General features: G+C 49.3%; 1 protein-coding gene across 1 annotated transcript in view; it reads right to left on the reverse strand.

The window, feature by feature from the left end:
- The window catches only part of CDCP1 (CUB domain containing protein 1), a 55,724-nt gene that overhangs the window by 26,488 nt on the left and 9,383 nt on the right, over positions 1–19,853 (reverse strand). The window contains exon 2 of the mRNA XM_026500639.3: positions 572–781. Within this exon, the coding sequence (XP_026356424.2) occupies positions 572–781 (210 nt within the window). The remainder of the gene's footprint in view (positions 1–571; positions 782–19,853) is intronic.

Raw genomic sequence — 19,853 nt, forward strand, 5'->3', positions numbered from 1 at the left:
AATCTCTACACCCAATGTGGGACTCAACCCTACAACCCTGAGATCAAGAGCTGCGCACTCCACCGACTGAGCCAACCTACTAGGTACCCCTCCAATTTCTTTGTCTTCCGACTCCCTTGTTTTTTGCTCCTCGTCGGCAAAGTTTTAGCTTAAAATTAAATTAGTTTAAATTTGAATTCAATTAGCTTTAAAGTTTTAGTTTAAAAAATTTAACCTTTAGTTTAAAAACTTTTTTTTTTTTTAGCATATCCGCTGGAGCACCCCAGACCTGAAGGAAGCTCTGGAGCTCTGTCAAGAAACAGTGTGGCACAGCGGTGGCAGGCAGGGCCTGGAGCCAGGGTACCTGGGTTCTTGTCCTGCTGTTACTTACGAGCTATGCTACTTTAGGCAAGTCGCTGTCTCTGTGAGTGTCTCATAGGGCTCTTTGGAAGGTTCCACAATGTAACCTATGTAGAGGTGAGAACCACGAACAGCCCCATCGCAGCTAAACAGAGTGTGGTTTCAGCGTTAGAAGCTGGTTTAGCACCGGAAAGAGAAGCAGGGTGCCCAATATTCATGAGCGTGTACTTACCAATATTCTTCTGGATCTCAATGACAAAGTGATTCTCTGGGTTGTGGCAGCTGAAGGAGAAGACCTCTTTTTCTCCAGATTGGATGGTCAACGAGGTTTTATGTCTTTTAGCATTGATGATGTAACAGAGCTTGGATGGCAGAGCTGGGCTCCCAGGCTTTATGAAAACCGTAATGCCACTTCCGTGCGGCGGGGCAATCTCAAAAGCTTCTGGAAGAAGGAAGAAAAATGGAGTGAGCAGGATGATTTATTTAGGTCTCCAAACTTGCTGCCGTCCCCTCCGCTGGTCCAGGAAGGATGCCCTCTTTGACACCTTCATGCCCTCCCTCCTGGTCTGAGAAGGGCGGCGGGAGGGGGGTGTAACATGATAGTGCTGTCCTTACCAACGGGAAAGAAGTAGCCTGTTGCTGATGGGGTCTCGTTTGCTTTATTAATTTTTCTAAAACTTAAAAACACTAGACCACAGCCTAGATGTTTTGAGCAATATGTGTTCATACCCCATCTGTGCAGGATGAAATAGCAATCAGAGAAACTGCCACACCCCTTCTCAATAGGACTGTAAACGAAAGTCCAGGTACAGAGACTTGTCTCTCTCTCCAGGGACGTATTTGTTTGCAAAGAGCTGCTGTCTCCTGCCCTGAGTGCCTCACATGCCCAGTATATACATATATACAACAGTGGAGGCTAGGAAAAAAAATTTTTTTTTAAGATTTTATTTATTGGGGTGCCTGGGTGGCTCGGTCAGTTGAGCATCTGCCTTCGGCTTAGGTCATGATCCCAGAGTCCCAGGATCGAGCCCTGCCTCCAGCTCTCTGCTCAGCAGGAAGTCTGCTTCTCCCTCTCCCTCTGCTCCTCCCCCAACTTGTGCTCTCTCTCAAATAAATAAATAAATACAATCTTAAAAAAAAAGATTTATTTGAGAGAGAGAGTGCGTGCACGAGCAGGGGGAGGGGCAGGCAGAGGGGGAGGGAGAAGCTAACTCCCCTCTGAGCAGGGAGCCCCATGCGGGACTCGATCCCAGGACCCTGAGATCATGAGCTGAGCCGAAGGCAGACGCTTAACCGACTGAGCCACCCAGGCGCCCCAACAATTTATTTTTTTAAATCAACTTTACTGAGATAATAATTTACATACATTTAAAAGGGCCCACACATTTTAAGAGTTTTAACAAATGTATATCACATGTGACCGCCACAACAGTCAAGATGTTGAAAGCTTTCATCACCCCTAAATGTCCCTTTAATGTGCCTTTACAGTCAACCTCAGCTTCTGCTTCCAGAAAACTACCCGTTGCCTGATCCAGACTGTCATATAAACAGAACCCTGCAGGTCTTCTCTTTTGTACCTGGTTTCTTTGTCCCTCATGTTTGTTGAGTTTAACCCATGTTCCTGAAGGGATTAGTAACGTGTTTCTTTTCTTTTCTTTTTTTTTTAAAGATTTTATTTATTTATGTGACAGAGAGACAGCCAGCGAGAGAGGGAACACAGCAGGGGAGTGGGAGAGGAAGAAGCAGGCTCCCAGCAGAGGAGCCCGATGTGGGGCTCGATCCCAGAACGCTGGGATCACGCCCTGAGCGGAAGGCAGCCACTTAACGACTGTGCTACCCAGGCGCCCCATCTTTTTACTGCTAAGTAGATTCCATTGTCTGTATAAACTCTGGTTTATTTATCCACGCACCTGCTGAGTAACATTCGAGTCTTTTCCAGTTTTTGACCAGCCATGTGCTTTCATTTTATCAAAACTGCAGGCCGGCATGAGTTCTGTGCATTTCCCCTCCGACGGGAAGGTATGAGCGCACTTGCGTTTCCCAGGCCCGAAGCTGTGTGCCATCATATGTTGGGACTTCTGTCAACCTCTTCTTGACCCTCTCTCCCCCCTTGTTTGCTCTGCTTTAGGCTGGCCAGGCTTTATATACTAGTGGAAATTGATCCCACAGTCTGTGATAATGAACTGCAAATATTTTCTCCATTTTATCAGTAAGACCTTTACCCTCTTTGAGCCTCTGTTCCCTCACTTGTAACATGAGGGGGTTGGGCTAGAATAATTCTACATTTCCTGCCAGCTCCCTGTCTATGATCAGTACCTGAGGAAGGAAGAAGTGACTTTGCAACTGTCAGCATTCCCAATGACCGCCCAGCAGCGACACAGACCCATGGCTCAGAATGCGGGGACACCAGCTCAGCTGCCTTCCCGACTTGGCTTTCAAGACAGCTTAGGTTTGCATTTTTGGGGCAAAATGGCCTAATCTCTCCAACTTCAGCTTGGACCCCTCTCTGCTTTGGTCACCATGCTCAGGGCACCTTTGCCTTCTTGCTAGAACACACCATAACCTCTTTCCCACCCCAGGGCCTTTGCACATGCTGGTCCTAATTTCTAAAACGCTCTTTTTCTAGAGAGCTGGGTCCTTTTGGTCATTCCAGTGTCGGTTCGAAGGTCATCTCCTCACAGTGGCAGTCCCTGAGCAGCCCCCTAAAGTGCTCCCCTCACCTCCCACCCCCAGTCTTCCTGCTTTGTCTCCCTCCCTGCTCTAGTCTTTGACTGAGAGCACTGTGTTACTTGTTCATTCGTTCTTGCTGCCCATGATCAGAATGGGAGCTCCTTCCTACCTTAATGTGGCAGGAATTTGCTTGCCTTTTTCAGTGGGAGCCTCAGGATCTAGACAGTGCCTGGTGCCTGGGTGGAGGCAGCGGTCATGAGCCTCTCAAGGGCTCCAGGGAAAACTCTCATCTCCATATTCTTGCCTCGGCTGCCTTTGGAAGTATCTCACAGACGTACCGCCACTCCAGGATTTCAGTTTGGGCTAATCCATCTCGGTGGGAACCAGAGGCTCGGAGCTTCTTAATTAAGAACTTCCGAGAGAGAAAACACTCTCTAAGGCAGAAGCTTATTTACTCCAATTCTTCATCTTCAAGCAGTGTAGCCACTTAAAATCTTCAGAGAGAGAGAGAGCTGGAGGCCCAGGAGTTCTTGAAGACATCAGGTTAAAATGAATCTAGATTCGTGTTCAGAAACCCAGTTGTCAGACTGATATCCAAGCAGTATGTGTCAACCTTGTGTTCTTTTTCTGCAATTATCAAAATGTCTTAACCACGCTATTTGCAAAAAATTCTTGGAACACCCAGTCTCAGAAGGCATGGCATGCTCCCCCATGGCCTCCAACCCCGGGGCTCCAGCAGGGCTAACTCATGGGCAAGGGAAGTGGCATCCAGTCTCAGGACTGCAGCCCGGCTAGCTAGGGTACCAATGTCTTCCCCACTCTTATTGCTCCTCTGTCTGTGTTTATACCCGTTGGCCACAGCATTTAAAAAAAAATTCCTGACCTGGCGGGCACCTGAGTGGCTCAGTCAACTAAATGTCTGACTCTTGATTTCAGCTCGCGTCATGATCTCAGAGCCTGGAGATCGAGCCTGCATCAGGCTCCATGTGAGTGGGGATTCTGCTTGGGATTCTCTCCCTCCCTCTGCCCCTTCCCTCTACCCTCCCCTGTGCACACATACACGCGCTCTCTCAAAATAACTAAGTTAAAATGAATTTAAAAATTCCTTACTCTACAGTGATGATGATTATTTTATTTATTTATTTATTTATTTATTTTAAGATTTTATTTATTTGTCAGAGAGAGAGAGAACACAAGCAGGGGGAGCGGCAGGCAGAGGGAGAAGCAGGGTACCCACCGCGCAAGGAGCTCAATGCGGGACTCAATCCCAGGACTCTGGGATCATGATCTGAGCCAAAGGCAGAGGCTTAACCCGCTGAGCCACCCAGGCGCCCTGGGTGCCATGATGTCCTTCCACGTGTGAGCCTGCCTTTCCAGCCTCGCCTCCACCTTCAGCCCCGTGCTCTCGAAGATTGTTATTTTAAGTAAGTGTTAGACCCTATGCAGATCTGCAGCCTGCCGTGGGAGGTGTGGGCAGGGAATGGAGGCACCAGGGACAGAGGAGCCTTTGCAGGACCAGAGGACCATTCTGTATCTTGACCGTGGAGGTGATTACACATTGTGCACAGATGCCACAATTCATCAGACTGTACGCTTAAAATGGGTGAAGCTGATTATATGTAAGTTATGCCTTAATAAACAAACAAGAGGGAAAAACTCGTTAGGAAGGTTGTGTTTCTACACAAAGCAGGCACTTAATAAATGAAACAAAGAGTAGTCACGACCATAGCTAAAATATGGTTTAATAACATTCCGGGGTGGGCCTTGTTTCTCTCATGGTGTGTGTAATATTTTCAGGTATCTTTAAATTAGATTTCGGGAAAAAGGCTGATCTTGCCACGATGCCTCTGCTCAGCTTTTCCCTCCTGCTTGGAGGCAGGTCGGGTACCCCCAACAAATTCTGGGTGTATGACAATCTAGTCTATTCTTGATGACAGCCAAAGGAAAATGGGTGATCATTTTTAGAAATCTTTTTTTTCCTTTTAGAATCTTTAAAATCATGTATTCATTCCATAAACACTGGGTTCATAATATGTTCTAGGGGACCATACCTGGTGCAAATGATTGAATGACAAAAATCATTGGCGTCCCTGCCCCCAGGGAGTTAATACTCCAGATGAGGGGTTTCTTTTGTTTTTTTGTTTTCTAAAGATTTATTTATTTACTTGAGAGAGAGAGAGCAGGGGGAGGTGCAGAGGGAGAGAGAGAGAATCCCAAGCAGATTCCCTGCTGAGCACAGAGCCCCACATGGGCTTGATCCCATGACCCTGAGATCATGACCTGAGCTGAAATAAAGAGTTGGACGCTCAACTGACTGAGCCACCCAGGCACCGCTGTTTCTAAATGGTCTCTGGAGGACTTCAAGAATGATGAAGTCCCAAGGTCCAGGACTCCTACTATGGGACCTGGGAATCTGTATTGGAAACACTTGGTTTCATCTGTGCTGGGAGGTAGGGATTCACTTTTACTATTTTTTCCCATATGGAAAGCCAATTATCCCAACTCTACTGAACACACCAACCCTAATGCTACCCGTTATGTATGTTTTTTATTTTGGGTCAAAATAACCCAGATTTTCATTCTAACTCATTTTGCAAACCAAGAAGATGAACTGCTAAAAGGGAGCGATGGCTCACTGCAGGTGAGCATACTTTTATCATCTCACCATGTTCCTTTGTTCTGTTCCCGGATGGCCAACCTAGCACACTCCACTGCCCAGCCACGGTTCGTAGCTTTCCTTCAGTCTCCAGGACCAGAGAATCCCCACCTGCTTCTCAGCTCATCGCCCAGAGGAAACACGTGCGCAGTAAAGCCAAAGCTCACCCCCTCTTTGCAGCAGGAGGGGACGATTTATATGATGGGCTGTTTCCCGAGGTCACAGCCAAGGACGACACATCACCCACAGGACGACCCCGCCCCATCCTCAATGATGCATGTATTAGCAGAGGGGGCAGATGGGGAGTGAGAGGCTAATAACCCAACCATGAACATGCCTGACTTCTGGACTCCCCCTATCCCCCTTCCCCCAGCTCTACCGCTCAGTAGCAGAGAGACCCTCATTGCTTGGGTAAAAGAACTTGTAACTCATCACAGATGCTCTGAGTTTGAGAACGACACGCTGCTCGCACATTTCCCCCTTCTACGCTCACCATCATTCATCAGACCTTGAAACTGGGCACCCCAGCCCTGGAATAAATCTCAGCCGCCCCCATGGCCACGCCACACCGGGTCGGCGCGTGTGAGTGCTTGACAAACGCACTGTAATTTAAAGAAAGTGGTTGGGTGTTTTCTCCTTCAGCACCTCTTTCTTTTGCCTCCCCGGGAACTTGGGATTTCTCTGGTGTCATATTTTAGAGGATCTATGATGTAGGTTCACAGAAACGCAGACACAGCTCCAGATTCTGGCGTCATTTCGAGGTCTTCCAGGTGGAAAGACATCCAAGCCAAGCCTCGTGGAAACAGCGCGTGGGCTCCCAGGCCCTGAGCGGGCGCTCATGAGTCACAACTCTCTTCTTCACTCTTCTGCTTTCCGCACCTCTCCTTATTAGGACACCTTCGCTAGTTTCTGCCTCACCAGCGGCTTCTCGGGTGGGAATTTCCAATTGTTTTAATCACCATTCATTATTCACCACTCAGTAATCACCGTATGCACAAATGCCCCTGTTATTTCTTCTCCCTGCCATCCTATTTCTTTGCAAGGGGAAACACATGCAAGGAAAAGAAACCCAAAGAAAGGGATTCCACCTGATACACATCAGGGAAGTTATGTGTTCCCAGATTTGTCAAGTAGGGGTTAAAAGACCGACAGATGTGCTCGAAACATTTTTAGATGGGTCACAACCAGCTACCTCAATTCTGGGTGTGGTTCCCTGGGGGGCTTGGCTTCCATTCACTCTCCGTCTGCCAAAGATAGACCAAGCAGCTCCCAGCCCCGCCTGGGCCCAGCCCGGGGCACCAGGAGACACCTATTAAGACGGATGATGGATGCCCTGCAGGAGAGCCCAGGATGTGGGGAGACAGAACACGGAAGCCACGTGGTATAATCGTGAGTCAGCGTGGCCGATCAGTCATGGCCTGCGTGGGAGTCAGATTCTAAAACAAGTCTATTAAGGGGAAGAGTTCTTCAGGCCCAAACAGCCCCGTCCTCTCTTGGGAAGCTGTCTCACTGCACGTCCACATCCCTCTCCCAAGTTCACTGGCTACAGCTGTTGTTTGCTCATCTGTGCAGCGGAGCCCGGCTTCTCGGGTTGAGCACCAGACAAAGTCGTGATCTGATTTGAGGCACCGGGTTTGCAAAATCCATTTTGTTAAATTGTGGGTGATCTCTCAGAGCATGGCATGCTCAGACCAGGAGAGCCTGAGGAAGTGACATGAGAAGGGACAGTGCTTCACCTGTCCATGTCACATCCGCCCTGGGGGGACGCTCATGCCGCTTATGCGATCTCTCCTGCTTTTAGTCCCTGCAGAAAGCAGCTGCTGAATTCATGTAAGCTGAGTATACATTTGCCTGTCTGCCCCACCAGACCCTACCTGAGAGTCAGCAACTTGAAGGCACCAAGGAGAGTCAAGATCCTCTGAAGATACTGAGGGTGCACTATTAACCGTCTAGGGGTGGTGGTCAAGGAAGGCTTCATGTAGGAAGCATAACTTAAGATGGGTCCCGAAAAATAAATTGGAGTTTGCCAGCCAGGGCTAGTGAGATGGGTATCAGGAAGGATAGGTGGAGGGAACAGCAGGTGCAAAGACACAGAGGTATGAAGAATGTGGCTCCTTCGGAGTCACTCCATGGAGTTTGTTTTGCTGGGGGGCAAGGAACATGCGGGAAGAAGCTGGAGACAGAGGCAGGAAGCAGGCTGGGAAGGGGTGTGGTCGTGGCCATGGAGTTTGGGCTTCTCCCCAGTGGACCAGCATAACTTAGCAGCTTTGCATAATGGTTAAGAGCTTAGATTCTAGAGTCTGACTGCTTGGGATCGATTCCTGGCTCGACCACACACCAGCTGTGTCTCCTTGGGGAAATTCCTTGGCTTCTCCGTGCCCCACTTTCCTCATCTGCAAATGGGGTAATACTGGCATTGTTGTAAGGGCTAAAAGAGTTAACACCTATGAAGGTGCTTAGACCGGTAGCGGTAGCGATCAAGGTTAGCTGTTGTTATTGTTGGTAGTGTGAAGCTCAGGGCTGGGCGGGGACGAGGGGGAGGCAGGTAAGGTTCCCTGGGGCAAACTGGAAGGAGGCCTTTATTCTCAGGGTTGTGCAAGCGTGGAGGCCTCCTCAGCTCTTCCAAGCCTTCCCTGCTCTGGCCTGGCCCCATTCACTGCGTATCGAGGCCTTTCTATTTGAGTTGACTCATGGGACTCCAGCAACCCTTCTCGGCTCAGAGATGTGACCTCACTTCCCCATGTTTGCTGAGCACAGGAAGCAGAGGGGACATTCTCGTTTGACTCCAGCACCCCTGCACTGGCCACTCTCCTGGGTCCCACACTGGCCTGCCCTCTAAGAAGCTGCCAAGGTCAAGTCAACCAGCAGGAAGGGAGGAAGTGCCACTGTTGTCAGGAGGTGCACAGAGTTCCTGATCGACACCACGGGCTGGGCATCACCACTGACATAACCCATGTAATGGGGTCTGCTGTGGGGACGGGGTGCCAGACTGTCACACCACCAAATTCAGAGTCTTACTACTCCCATGGGCTTGGGGCAGTGAGGCCTGCCGGCAGAGGAGGGATACCTGGTTTAGGCACCCTAAGTCCATCTGGCATCGACTTGCCTGGGTCTATTTACATCCCGGTGAACTGAAGGGAAAGTCTTCCTAATGGCAGGGAGTCGCCCATCTGCCTACCTGGGAAGAATTAATTGCTCACCTTCACATAAAACAGAATACAACACAAGTTGCTGTTTCAGGAACTAATCAGCCTCCCTTGGCTGAGAAGCCTCTGGAATCTAGGCACCGGCCATGCCTCCATCATAATGACAGTGAACACCCCATGAGCGACCCCTACGTGCAGCCTCCACGCTTGTACTCGGTAGAAGTATTTCTAAATCCCCACCACCACCCCACATAGGTTCTAATATTAATGCCCATTTTGCAAACGAAGGAGCTGCGACTCTGAGAGTTGAAGTAATCCGTCCAGGGGTATACGGTTAGTAAGAGGCGGGGCCAGGTCCTGTGTCCGAGCAGTCGGACACGGGAGCCCCGCGGGACAGATGGCCGCTCCGCAGGGCTGGCCCTGCCTGTTTCTGCACTCAGCCAGGAACTGCGTGATGAGAATGGTGTGTTCTCACCGCCAGTCCGTCAGGACGGAATCAGACATGTCCTAGCTGCTGGCTTTCCAGCGGCTCTCCGGGACAGCAACAGGCAAAGACGTTTGTTTAAGATGGCTAAATAGGCGTGCTGCATTAACCGAAATCATTTAAACTTCAGATCGAAATGTTCGGGATGTGGTTCCTTTTTTTGGTGCGTCTTTTTGGACAGGTCTCAGTGCCAGGACGCGGGGAAGGGAAGCTGGCGTGCTTAGGTGTTCGCGGTTCTCCTGCAGCTTTGTGGGGTCTGCCTGGGGCTTGTGGGATGGGAGGCCTGTGGCCAAGCGGGTGGCCAAGGAAGAGCGGCCACGATTCTGGTAGAAAGCAGCAGGAATAAAGGGCTAGTGCCAGGTCTTGGTGGGAGAGCGTGTGCACACACACACACACACACACACACGTATAAATGTGTACGTATATACATATGGAAAAAGTATCAAGCTGTATAACTAATATTTATGTATTTTCTTGTATGCCTCAATAAAACAATTTTTAAAACTCAAAAAAAAAGGTTAACTACTTGAAACTTGCCCTGATGAGAGGCTCAACCCCCTTCTCTGTCCTTCTGGGCATGTGCTGCACCCGTCCTGAGTCCCTCTCTGAGCCTGCAGAGTGCTCGGCACGGGGTCTCGTCCACAAACGATTCAAAATCTGGGCCCTCTAGGTCCTAGGCTCTGAGAGAGCCTCACACTTCTGGCTACCACAAACTGTTTGCCTAAGGCTGAAGACAGAGGACAAAAGCCTGCTGGCGTTGGATTGAAGCCTGAGGGGTGCGGTGAGTTATCCTGGTGGGACCCCGCCGAGGGGCCCTGCGGGGATGTGGCAAGGCCTCCTCCGAGGATAGGATTCAAAGCAGATACGCTGCGAGGGCCATTTACAAAAGCAAGCCTTGGGATCACACGGCGTGCTTCGCTTATTTTTTTCTTAATGGTGGTAAAAAAGAAAAAAGAAAAGGGAAGAGACTACTTATCCTTCCACTATCCACAAATAAACCTCGCAAACATTTCCCCCCCTTTTCAAAATTGTGGTAAAGTATACGTAACAGACACGTTGCCACGGTAACCATTTTTAAGTTCAGTGGCATCAGGTATAACCGTGTTATTCTGTGACCACCGCCACCAGCCATCCCCAGAACTTTCCCATTTCTCCAAACTGAAACTCTGTCCCCATTAAACACTAACTCCCCGTTTCCCTCGCCCAGCTCCGGGCGCCCACCATTCTTTCTGTCTCCACGGATCCTCTCGGGACCTCACAGAAGGTGTTCAGTACTTGTTCTTTTGTGTCTCGCGTATTTCGCGGAACATGAAGTCGGTGAGCTTCACTTCTAAACCCGAGAACGGCTAACCACCGATTTGAGTAACAACCAAAAATCGAGCAAAGCGACACACAGTCTCCAATTCATACATGCACACAATATTCTCTTCGTGAGAAGGGGGAGAAATTTCTCTTTACACGAAAAATGATGTCAATAACTAGAAAGCTGAAAAGATGGCAAAATGGTATGAAAAAGAAGCAGGAGTATTTCTCTGGACAGTTGGCAGCCGGTCAGAAGGTCACTCAAGGGGCGCCTGGGTGGCTCAGTCGTTAAGTGCCTGCCTTTGGCTCAGGGCGTGATCCCAGGGTCCTGGGATCGAGCCCCCATCGGGCTCCCTGCTTGGCGGGAGGCCTGCTTCTCCTTCTCCCACTCCCCCTGCTTGTGTTCCCTCTCTCGAGGTGTCTCTCTGTCAAATAAATAAAATCTTAAAAAAAAAAAAAAAAAAAAAAAAAAAGAACGTCAGTCAGCCTGCTAGCCACCAGCGCTCTGCAACCCTGACCTTCTCTGAGCCGCAGACCCAGCGATGGGCTACCGAGACCAACGTTCTGACAGGCCTGTGTTCCTTGGCGATTAGAAGCACTAGACATGAAAACTTTCTTGTGTGAACATAAGCCATGAATTGGTTAAAAGTAAAAATAAGTGTCGTTTCAAATGGGCTTTTCCAGAAGGTTATATGAGCCCATTTCCACCATATTATTCACCAACCCTCAAAGCTAATGTTAAGAGATGGGGTTGGGGGGCGCCTGGGTGGCTCAGTCGTTAAGTGTCTGCCTTCGGCTCAGGGCGTGATCCTGGTGTTCCAGGATAGAGCCCCACATCAGGCTCCTCTGCTGGGAGCCTGCTTCTTCCTCTCCCACTCCCCCTGCTTGTGTTCCCTCTCTCGCTGGCTGTCTCTCTCTCTCTGTCAAATAAATATATAAAACCTTAAAAAAAAAAAAAAAAGAGAGATGGGGTTGGGAGGGCAACGGGGAAATGCTTCATTATAAAATATCCCCCTTTGATTTAGTTCAGCCTGCAGCTTTGAAGAGCCGCTCCTGAGGGAGCAGGGAGGGGCAGCAGGAGAGAAGTTCTATTAAGGCCTGACCTGTGCTGGGGGCCACTCGAATCTTGCCTCCATCACCCAGGCTGATGTGAGTAACACTCCCTCCCTCATGCGCCAAGTCTCTCCAGTCATCCCTGGGGCCATGCTCGCCTGCTTGGGAAAAGCCACCGTACTTCTTTAAATTGCAGAGTTCTCATCTGTCCTATTTGGCCCCAAACATTAACTACGCAGGACTTGTACAAGTACTGCAGTGAGACTCTATGCATAAAGTGCAAAGAACAGGGCTGCGCTGGTGTTAGGCCCTCATCTAGAGATGGCCACCATCACTTCCAACCCTCCACGGGGCCTCTGGACCCTGCAGTGGGCAGAATTTCAAGATGGCCCCAAAGAGCCGCGCCCTGTATGTTCTCCTCCCCTTGAGTGTGGGAGGGACTCCGAATATGATTGGGATATCACTCATGTGATCAGATGGTGTTGTAGGGTCAGGCCAACTTTATCCTGGTGGGCCTGACCTAGTCAGTGGAACGCCTAAAGGAGTCTGGGCTTTTCCCGGAGAAAGGGAATTGAAGTGTGAAAGGAATTCCCTGGTAGGGGTAGGGTCTCTAGCTGGTTCTGAAGACGGAGGGGGCAGGCAGTGTGGGTGTGGGAGGCTGATTGCTGCCAGCAGGTGTGGTTTTCAGCTATTGAATGGAAAGGGGGACCCCAGATGTCTGGCCACAAAGAACTGAATTCTGCTACAACCATGTGAGCTTAGAAGAGGGCCCGAGCTCTCGATAAGAACACAGCCTGGCCAACATCTTGATTTTAGCCTAGGGAGACTGAGCAGAGAACCCATCCACATTACATCTGGACTCCTGGCCTGCAGAACAGTGAGCTAATTAATGCATGTTGTTGTAAGCCACTAAATTTGTGATAATTTCTTATGCAGCAGTTGAAAACTAGTATAGAACTTGTAACCAGATGGGGTACCAGGCAGGACCTGCTGAGCCGCTCAAGGAAAGAGGTTTGGGTAAGTATACGGTATTGTCTAGGTCATGGATCCTCCCCTTCTTCTTTTTTTAAGATTCATCTATTTAAGAGAGAGAGTGAGACAGTGTGTGCAGAGGGCCAAAGGGAGAGAAGCAGACTCCGCTAAGCACGGAGCCTGATGCGGGACTTGATCTCACCACCCTGAGATCATGACCCGAGCAGAAATCAAGAGCTGGATGCTTAACTGACTGAGTCACGCAGGTGCCCCAGAGCCTTCCCTTCTGAGCTGAGGTACCATTACGGTGTTACGTCACATGGACAGCTTTTCTGGAAGGTACCTCCACGAGGATGTCTAACTTCATTGTATTTACTGTAAAATTTCAGTGTCCAGATGCTGGAAAGTGATGGGGAGGGAAGTGCAGGAGTGCGTCAGAGGGAAGTGGATGCTGTGGTTGCGAGAGCTCGTGGCCGGTCATGTCACCTGGCCCTGTGGGAAGAGCAAGAGCAGGAAGAGGGTGCTCAGAGGAAAACCAGAAGTCAGGGAGAACGGCAGTGGGAAGCCTGGCCTTAACACCCCGAGAGTCCAGCCGTGTTAAGCTGTGTAGGGGCCGCTGGGGGCCGGTGGGAGGTGGCCTCCAGGAATGACGGCCACAACCTACCACCCCCAGGTGTTTGGCATCTGCCCCGTGCCGGGTACTTTTTATACAAATCCTTTAGGTAAACTGTTCCCATTCACAGCTGGGAAGACGCACGGCTGAGATTCAACCCAGGACTGACCGACTCCAAAGCCCATGCACGGCTGCCACTCCAAGACGTCCACCCTCAAGGTCACAGGCTGCTGGGCAGCCGGGGCCCAACCGTGGCTAGGGAGGGACCTGCTTCAGCGTGTAGCACTCAATGCCACCAACACAGACAGAAGTCTCACCGTTTGCTTTTCCAAAGCCCACTCTGAATATCAACGCTGCCCTTCGTCCTACCGCAGAGGCCCCCGTGACCGTACGCTATGTTCTGTGGGGAGGCAGGAGCCTAGCCATCCGAAACAAGCCAGTTTGCTTAGTCTGAGCCCCTCTCTTGGTCTGTCATCTTGCCCCTTCAGAGCCCTGATCCCAACTCTTCTCATGAATGATAAGTCCTGGGCAAAGGATGATGCCCGCTCCTCCTGTCATCTCTGACATCTTCACCGCCTCCTTCCTTACCTTCACTCCTCATACTCTGGCAACAGTCTACACTCTGTCTGGAGGATGACCACCAGCTGGCTCACCCCTCACTCCATCCTTGCTGCAACCAGAAAAACGGACAGCAGCATTTGCAGCCAGGGGATGCCAGCCTTCACCAAGTGGCAGCTGAGAGAGGGGTGAACTGGGTCTTTTGGGGGGGCCTTAGGACTACCAGTTTCTTAACTGCAAAGGCCCAAACTCTTGGTTACTCAGGGGGACATAACCCAGGAGGGTGGGTGTATCACCATCGCAGGAGTCAGGGCAGCCAACTGGGAATCTATCCTTCTGTTTGGATCTCTTGTTTTAGGGATTAGGGATCAGTACCTCTTGCTGCTATCAATGTTTCCAGCATTTTTAAAGGGCACGGGGGGTGTCAACTCACATAGCCTGACTTGGACAATAAGTCTCTGAATGAAGCTCTCCCAAATGACCACAGGCAGGTCAATAAAGTGATCTTTCTGGCAAACCGGGTAGCCCAGGGTAAAACAGGTCAGGAAAGGAAGGCTGCACACTCCAGGAAATCTCTGGAGTCAGAAAGACACATGCTTTCCTCACCCACAGGGGCTAGGGTAGCTCCCAAGGGTGTTATGTCACTGAGGAGGGCCATTACAGAATACGTTACATCAGAGCATGGTGATTATGGGAGGTGTTACGTCAACAAGATCAACCATTATGGAAGACGTCTCATCACTGAGGAGGGCGGCTGTAGAAGAATGGTTGTTACGGAAGGTGTTAGGTCCACGAGGATGGGTGCTGCAGAAGATATTGACATGGAAGGTCTTCAAACAACAAGAATGGATATTACAGGGGTTCAACCATCACGGACCAAATTACATCAACAAGGATGGTCATACTGGCATCTGGACAGGGCCAGTATTGGGACTAGCCAGTGATCTCAGGGAGATAAAATACAAGGTTGAGGGACCAAGAATGCTGAGATGAGGGTTTTGAGGAGCCTGGCCCCAAAGCACATCGTGTTGGCAGGTGGAAGAAAAAAACATGTTATTCCTGAAAGGGAGAGAAGAGACTGTGATTCAGAGCACTTTCCTTTTCATGAACCATATTCCTTCCTTACAGCAGGAGTTGGTCCTACTGCTAAGTGCCCTTATCAAGGAAGAGGAGGATGGGAACAAAACCAGCTAGAAAATTCCAGAGCAAGGAGGCATTTAATCCTCACTCAACTACATTGTTTTGCTCCTACAGCTGGTCTCCCATTACAAATCATATGGAAGGATCACTATTTTTTAAAGTTTTTATTTAAATTCCAGTTAGTCAACACACAGTGCAATACTAGTTTCAGGTGTAGAATATAGTGGTTCAACACTTCCATGTGCTCATCACGACAAGCGCCCTCCTTAATCCCCATCACCTATCTCCCCCATCCCCCCACCCAGCTCCCCTCTGGTGACCAGCAGTTTATTCTCTATAGTTGAGTCGGTTTCTTGGTTTGTCTCTCTCTCTCTCCACCCCCTCTTCGCTTGTTGGTTGTTTCTTAAATTCCACATATGAGTGAAATCATACGGTATTCGTCTTTCTCTGATTGACTTATTTCACTTAGCATAATATTCTCTAGCTCCATCCATGTTGTTGCAAATGGCAAGATTTCATTCTTTTTGATGACTAATATTCCATCGTGTGCGTATATGCATGTGTGTGTATGATTTATATATATACGATCTATGTAGATACATAAATAAGATGTGGTATAAATATGTATATGTGTATAGGTATAGACCACATCTTCCTTATCCATTCATCAATCGTTGGACACTTGAGCTGCTTCCTTAATGTGGCTGTTGTGGATAACGCCGCTGTAAACACCAGGCTGCGTGTATCCCTTTGAATCAGTACTTTTGTATTCTTTGGGTAAATACCTAGTAGTGCAATTGCTAGATCATAGGGTAGCTCTATTTTTAACTTTTTGAGGAATCTCCATACTGTTTTCCAGAGTGGCTGCACCAGTTTGCATTCCCAACAGGGCAAGACCTTGCCAACACCTGTTGTTTCTTGTGTTGTTGATTTTAGCCATTCTGACAGGTGTGAGGTGCCATCGCATTGTGGTTTTGATTTGCATTTCCTGACGATGAGTGATGTTGAGCATCTTTTCATGTTGGCCATCTGGATGTTGAAGGATCATCCTTAATTACATTTTCCAGATAGTGGATCACTTAGCAAGTTGTCTTTTCAGAGATGGTGGGAGAATGCTCTGGAAATATCAAAACAACACTGTGGGCTTACTGGTAATGAATGACAGAGCCTCACTTCCACTCCAGAGCAAACAAACCTTAGGGTTTGTTATGATGTCCCACAGATCTCAGACACCAGAACACCTTGTCCTCCTCCTCTTCTTTTCCTGCCTATGAAAGCTAGTCTCCAACCCCAACTTTTACTGCAGTTTTTACACATATATCTTTTAAGTGTACTTATCACATTGGACAGTGTCGCAAACTCATGCTTTCGGGACCCAGGCAGGCAGTGTAAACAAGAAAAGCCAACGTAGGGTATTTGCTGAATCAGAGGTGAGTGCTTTACTAAATATTTTGTAATTCAGCTTTTTTTTCAAAACACATCAAACAGAACTGGGCCAAGGCCTCTAGGCCTCTAATTTGTAGCCCCCAGTTTACATGTTTCACTCCCTTCTGGATGGTGAGTCCCTGGAGAGTGACGGACTGGGGTTTCCTACCCCGTATGTCAACCGTCTAACACAGGGGGCCTCCAAGATCTGTGGAATGGATGGGATTTATTACTACGCGGCCCAAGACTGAGCTAGATCTTTCAAAGACCTCCTAGGCAAAAATCAAATTCTCTACGCCTGCTCAGTGCTAGGCTCTAAGAGTGGATAGGGGGAGAAATGCAGCAATTTGCTCGTCAAGAAAAGTCGCTCCACGTGGAGAAGGCAGCTTTGGTCATGAGTTCCCCAATTCCTAGTGACTTAATACTTCTCCTCTGTTACTTTTACACAATGGATTTCTTACAGGAAGCAACTGTAGATTTTCTGAAGACGGTACTTACACTCACAAAATCCGTTTTTAAACAAAACTATTGATTGTTATCCTCATACCTGGCTTTGAAATTTTTTTTTTAATTGAAAACTATTTTTAAGGCAAAACTTTGGTGGTAGAAGGCAAAAGGCAAATCAATGGCTGCCCGGATATTGACTGCAAAGCGGAGGAACTTTGCGGGCTGGTGGGAATGTTGAATCATGCGTTTGACAAGACTCATTGAATAGCACCATCGAGATTGGTGAATCTTGTGTTGTGTATATTACAGCTTAATAAAGCTGAAAAATACATTTTACACTTAGATAAATAATACATGAAGCACAAAGTAAAAAAAAAAAGAGTTTTCATCCGTAAAAAGTCTTACTTTTATCGTGAATCTGGGGTTTTTGTCAGGGGCAACCAGGGATACCAGCTTCTTGTGTGTCCTTACACAGCTAATCTCTGAATTTGTAAGTATATACCTATATGCCACCCTGATTTTATTTCTTTTTTTTTTTTTTAAAGATTTTATTTATTTATTCGACAGAGATAGAGACAGCCAGCGAGAGAGGGAACACAAGCAGGGGGAGTGGGAGAGGAAGAAGCAGGCTCATAGCTGAGGAGCCTTATGTGGGGCTCGATCCCAGAACGCCGGGATCACGCCCTGAGCCGAAGGCAGACGCTTAACCGCTGTGCCACCCAGGCGCCCCTATTTTATTTCATTTCCTTTTGCTAACGGGCAACGTGCTATACTCACTGTTCTGAACCTTACATTTTCCTGTCCATGACGTATCTCGGGGGTCACTCCACATCAGCACACTGAAAGCCACCCAATTGCCTTAAACAGCTACCTAGCATTCATGTACCGAAATCTGTTAACCAGGCTTCTAACGATGGTCATTTGGGTTGTTTCCAGTTTCCAGCTCCCCGGACAAGGAGCAGAAGACGCTTCTCTAGAGTTTCCAGGTGCCAGTGGGACACACCTTCCGTGGGACCCTGGTTCCTGGCTAGAACTTGGACAGCATCCCCCACCCAGGCACAGACCAGGGAGGCTGGAAGGTGTGGATGCCCGTGTTCGGCTGCACTGGCAGTGAGAGGCTTCTGTGAGATGACCCAAGCACTGTTGGCAATTAGGAAAACGTCCTCTTCTGTGTTCTGACAAGTTGAGAACTTGCTCCCCACAGATTTAGCCCAAGGCCAAAGTGCCTGATAAGATTGTCAGCAACTTCTAGGACGGTTGGGTAATCCTTCTTTGTCTCGGTTGGGTAATCCTTCTTCGTCTCTCGGAGGGGCTTAAAGGCAGGGGTCCAGCTCTGTTTCCACCATCTGGCACATTCCAGCCCAGGCTCGGTGTATGCCACCTGCTCACAAGAATAGCTATAACCCTCAGAAGCCTACTGGGCTGTTCTCATTCATTTCGCAGAGAAATTGGGCATGGCATTAAAGTTACATAAAACTGGTCTGGTCAGTTCCTAGGCTAACATAAAATATGTGTGTGTGTGTGTGTGTGTGTGTGTGTGTGCAGGTGCTCACTTGCAAACAATTTTTTTTAAAAAAGATTTTATTTATTTGACAGAGATAGAGACAGCCAGCGAGAGAGGGAACACAAGCAGGGGGAGTGGGAGAGGAAGAGCAGGCTCCCAGCAGAGGAGCCTGATGTGGGGCTCGATCCCACAACGCCGGGATCCTGCCCTGAGCTGAAGGCAGGCGCTTAACCGCTGTGCCACCCAGGCACCCCTGCAAGCAATTTTTAAAAATTTGTTCTAGGGTCATGGAGAATGACTTCTTGCCATTTTTATTTATTTGTTTTTTTAAAGATTTTTTTTTACTTACTTGAGAGTGAGCGAGCGAGAGAGAACATGAGAGAGCACAAGCGGGGGTGGCGGGGGACACAGAGGGAGAAGCAGGCTCCCCGTGGAGCAGGGAGCCGGATGCGGGGCTCGATCCCAGGACCCCGGGATCATGACCTGAGCCGAAGGCAGACACTTCACCGACGGAGCCACCCGGGCGCCCCCACTTCTTACTATTTTAATCCAGCAGCTTCACTTCTAGGAAGTTCCTGCGAGATGTCCTCACACCTGCCCAAAGTCACCTGTGCGGGGACAGTAACCAAAGCACAGCGTGTGGTAGCAGAGGCCTGAGAACAACCTAAATGTCTCCCACGAGTGACGTGGTTATGCAGACTGTGGCCTGGCAGCTCCGTCCAGACTGTCTGCTCTTGAAAATCTCCAAGTTCTTCGTGGGCTCAACTCAAAATAATCAAAGAAATAGCAATTCTCATTAACTGAGGAAGCTGTTCTCGGCCAGACCGGGGGCCGAGGGGCTTCCAGACGTGATTTCATACAGCCCTCCAGCTACCCACGAGGTGCTGCCATGTCCACGTGTGGAACGGAGGACACTGAGTCTTAGGGGGGCTAAGAAACTAGCCCAAGCTGCCTAGTGAAGAGGAGGGGGAGTCAGGATTTGAACCAAGCTCTGCCCTATCCCAACGCTTGTCTGAATGAGATTGCTTCCAAAAAGCTAGCAAGTAACCGTGAGTGCAGTGAGCCCTCAACTCCTTCTATTTCTCTGCTCCCCTCTCCCTCCGCTGTTTCCTGAGCCCTGTGGGGAGGCAGGGTCTAAGGACATGGGACGTACAGCGGTGACCAAGAACCCAGAAGCCCATGGGGACTGAGCAGGGCTGGGGTTGTGCCTCGGAGATGCTCCAAGTCCCAAGTCCACTCAGACTTGTCACACGGCGTTCAGCAGGGAGGACAGCCCATCCCCGCTGCTGAATCTTCCTGAAGACAGTGTTCCCAGCTGCCTGGGACCGCCAGCGGGAGCAGCGACGTATCACGGTGCGTCCCTCTGTGCTGCTGGCTCTTGGCCTCTCCTCCCCCGGGGCGGGCTGCTCTGCCCAAAAGCCAGGGGTCCGTCTGGGGCCGGGAGATACCCCAAGTCATTCACACTCAGGGGCTTTATCTCTGCAGCCCTCATGAAGTCCCCGGACGTCTCACCGAACATTTGAGAGTGGTGTTCAGGCTCCACC

Source organism: Ursus arctos, unplaced genomic scaffold, assembly GCF_023065955.2.
Source record: "Ursus arctos isolate Adak ecotype North America unplaced genomic scaffold, UrsArc2.0 scaffold_14, whole genome shotgun sequence".
Taxonomy (NCBI): domain Eukaryota; kingdom Metazoa; phylum Chordata; class Mammalia; order Carnivora; family Ursidae; genus Ursus; species Ursus arctos.